At 37.2% G+C, this 3,704-nt stretch overlaps 1 protein-coding gene across 1 annotated transcript; it reads left to right on the forward strand.

Moving 5' to 3' along the window:
• Positions 1–3,704, forward strand: LOC131197215 (gap junction delta-4 protein-like). Its single transcript, XM_058180988.1, has 2 exons — positions 1–263; positions 1,611–3,704. Exons 1-2 carry the CDS (start codon positions 200–202, stop codon positions 2,753–2,755), a joined length of 1,209 nt encoding a protein of 402 aa, XP_058036971.1. The 5' UTR covers positions 1–199; the 3' UTR covers positions 2,756–3,704.

Genomic DNA, 3,704 nt, shown 5'->3' on the forward strand with positions numbered 1-3,704 from the left:
GCAGAGGTGAGAGCAACAAATGTCTTTAGCTATGTTTTCTAAAGAAGGCTGGCTCCACTCTGTGAAGTTGTGTTTCATTCCATTCTCCGGCCATCTTTTCAGTTCTTCTTATTTTGCTCTCTCTATTTAGATTTCTGTAGGTTTTGAGAATGCAGAGATTTTTGTTGTAGGTTCAATAATTGGGCAATCAAGTTTTAGCATGGAGTATTCAAATGCATTCAGTTTTCTCATCATTGCTCTAAGCTACAATGAGACGATTATAGGTGAGTACATAAGACCACATTATTTGTATGGTATGTATTTGTGTTTAGCTATTTAAAGGATAAGTAACTAGCCATTGTTACAGTGAAGTTGTCTGAAGGACAGGGTCTTAAGTCATGCATGATAGCTTGTTTAAACCTATGTTAACAGAATATGAATGGTACAGAGTAATGATTTAATATGTAAGTTATCTAAATAAATGAGTGGCCATTTTTCCACCATAGTCATTATTTTCTTTATAGATCTGGCAATCTACTACTGTAGTTAATGCCTTAATTTTTAAAAAAAAATGACAAGTACATTTAAAACCCAAATATTCTATCTACAATCAATCAGTCAATCATCTATTGTTATTACAATCACAGACCAGCAAATAAAAGCATTAAAATAATAATAATAAAACATACTGCGAATGGTAGTGGTTTAACAGTGTTTGCTTAATTTTACATATTGCGTTGCAGAAGCTGGCCATGTTGAGAAAAACTACTTCATACTAATCTGAAAACAGTACCTATATGTAAAAATGATCAGTATTTCCTACATATTTTATTAGGTTAATGTGTTATAAATTGAGTCTGGGAGTCCCTTATAGGAGATGCAGTATAGTACAAGGTGAGATATAGTTTCAATGGCAATTAAACATGACTCTTCTTATTCATGTATGGGACGTTTCTAAGGTAATCACAAACTTGTTTTACCATTGAGCGGGAATGATAAATGTTCCTCACTGAATGGCTATGGAGGTTCTCAAACATCCAGGTCATGGTTGTCCCAAAGGTGGTTTTTTTCTTTTCTCTAAAAGGCAACTGAGCTTTTTTGGATTTTTTTCTTTGAAAACCTTTCACTTTCAAGAACTGAACATCCAGGAACTGAAGAAGTTTCTTGGATGAGAAGCTATGAATTCTATTTTCAAAGAATAAAACAGTTTGCTTTTAGAAAAAAGTACCTTTGGTTCCACATTGTATAAACTTCACATTTTTTTCATTTTTAAAAATGTATGTCCAATAATCCCTTCTTGTCATGATGAAGGGGCTTGCGTAGCTGAATGAAACTATGAGCTATGCCGTGCATAGTTTATGACAATAAACATTTTCGTCTGTTCCTTCCATCCAGCAATTAAACGTTAGTAGTTCAGAAACCAGAGAAGCTTAAGATAAGAGCATGTACCAAAATCCTGCCTTAAATATCTCTCCAATATTCTTTCTATGGGCTTGATAACTATCAATTTTTCAAACTTTGTCTTGGAGATATTCACATGTCTTTGATATTTTTGTACCATATCTTTAGCATATAGGATATCTGCCACTCTGTTGTTGACAATCCCTCTGTTTTTTGTTCTTCTTTTCTAGGAAAGATTTGGTTAGCAGTTGTGATCTTCCTGAGATTTATGGTGATATTTTTAGCAGCCTATCCTCTCTATCAAGATGAGCAAGAACGCTTCATCTGCAATACACTGCAACCAGGGTGCTCCAATGTATGTTATGATCTCTTTGCTCCAGTATCGCACTTTCGGTTCTGGTTGATTCAGAGTGTGTCCGTCCTCCTTCCTTATGTTATTTTTGGTGTCTATATATTACACGGTGTCGTCAGACACATTGTAAAGGCTGCTTCCTCCCCTTATTCTCAGTACAAAGAAATTAAGACTTTCTCTGGCTGCAAAATTTCAAAGAACTTCAAAAGTTTAGCAAAAAAGAGAAAAATTGGCAGGAGAAATGAAATGGCTGCCCTGGATTTTTCCAGGGCTTATATAATTCATCTTATTGTGAGAATATTGCTAGAGGCTGGCTTTGGAACTGGTCATTACTATCTCTTTGGATTTTTTGTTCCGAAGCGTTTTTCCTGTGACCGCTTTCCTTGCACGAGTTTTGTTGATTGCTACATTTCCAGACCAACTGAAAAAACCATCATGATGCTTTTCATTTGGGGAATTGGTGGCTTCTCCTTTCTTCTTAGTCTTGTTGACCTAATCTTTGCTTTGCGGACCAATGGGGTAAGAAATCGTAGAAATAAGCTTCTGTTGCAAAAGTTCAACGCAGAAGAGGAAAATAGCCCTGACCTGCAGCAGGATATAAATCCAGGCAACATTCAACATGGAAGCATGGCCACCCCTGACGGTGGTGTGAAATGCTTGCTTGCTACAGAAGACTGTCCTTTTCCATCTACAATGACCCTTCAGCAGACAATTGGCTCTCATCTCAACAGTAACCATAATAAGCTATGTAATGAATCTTCCAATCAAGATCTGCTCTTCAATGAAGCTAAACAGCGGGAGAATCCATCTGAGCAATCAAGACATGAGCACCAGTCCTACTTTGTCAAAGAACCTTTGGCTTTTAAATCCCAAGAGTTCAAATCCCATCATAGTTCTCATTCATTTGCAAGTTATGACAAGCCCTCAGTTCATTATTCTACTCTGGAGAGAAAGACCTCTGATACTCAATCTATCTGTGATAGTTCTGAGTACTCAAAATCCAAAAAATCTGAATGGGTATAGAAAACCAGGAACCAATATAGTAATTGGGGGGGAAAAATCTCATGGACCATAAAATTAAAAGTGTCATCATTACGCCACCATTCCAATTAACTGGAATTCATTAGTTGAAAGAAGAGCTTTAAAAGAGTATACTTCAATATTAAATGAGGTTTTGGAATGGGATAAAACAGCTACTCCAGAAACTTGTAAAGATTATTTGTGACACTAGGTTCACTATTTCTGTTGTTTGGTATCTATTTATCAAATGCTATAGAATTTAAGGGACACGATGGCTCAGTAGCTAAGATGTTGATCTTGTGGATCGAAAAGTCGGCAATTCATTGGTTTGAATCCCTAGTGCCACATAATGGGATGAGCTCCTGTTACTTGTCCCAGCTTCTGCCAATCTAGCAGTTCGAAAGCACATAAAAAATGCAAATAGAAAAATAGGGACCACGTCTGATGGGAAGGTAACTGCGTTCCGTGCGCCTTTAGCATCTAGTCATAACCATGGAGACGTCTTCGGCCAATGCTGGCTTTTTGGCTTTGAAACGGAGATGAGCACCGCTTCCTAGAGTCGGGAATGACTAGCACATATATGCAAGGGGAACCTTTACCTTTAGTTTTATGGAATTTAAGTGGTACATTTGCTCCTTCCTGGATGAAATATTGCTTAAATTCATTGTTTTAAAGGAGAAAATGGAAAATAATAGGGAAAAAATTAAAAGGTAAAATATTTGTGTTCACTTTTGTATCATGGTATGGTCCATTGCATTGCAAGGGATGCTATAGCTCAGTGGTTAACACACTGAGCTTGTCGATCGAAAGGTTGGCAGTTCAGTGGTTCGAATCCCTAGTGCCGCATAATGGGGTGAGCTCCCGTTACTTGTCCCAGCTTCTGCCAACCTAACAGTTCAAAAGCACATAAAAAATGCAAGTAGAAAAATAGGAACCACCTTTGGTGGGAAGG

The sequence above is a fragment of the Ahaetulla prasina genome, chromosome 4 (assembly GCF_028640845.1).
Source record: "Ahaetulla prasina isolate Xishuangbanna chromosome 4, ASM2864084v1, whole genome shotgun sequence".
NCBI lineage: Eukaryota > Metazoa > Chordata > Lepidosauria > Squamata > Colubridae > Ahaetulla > Ahaetulla prasina.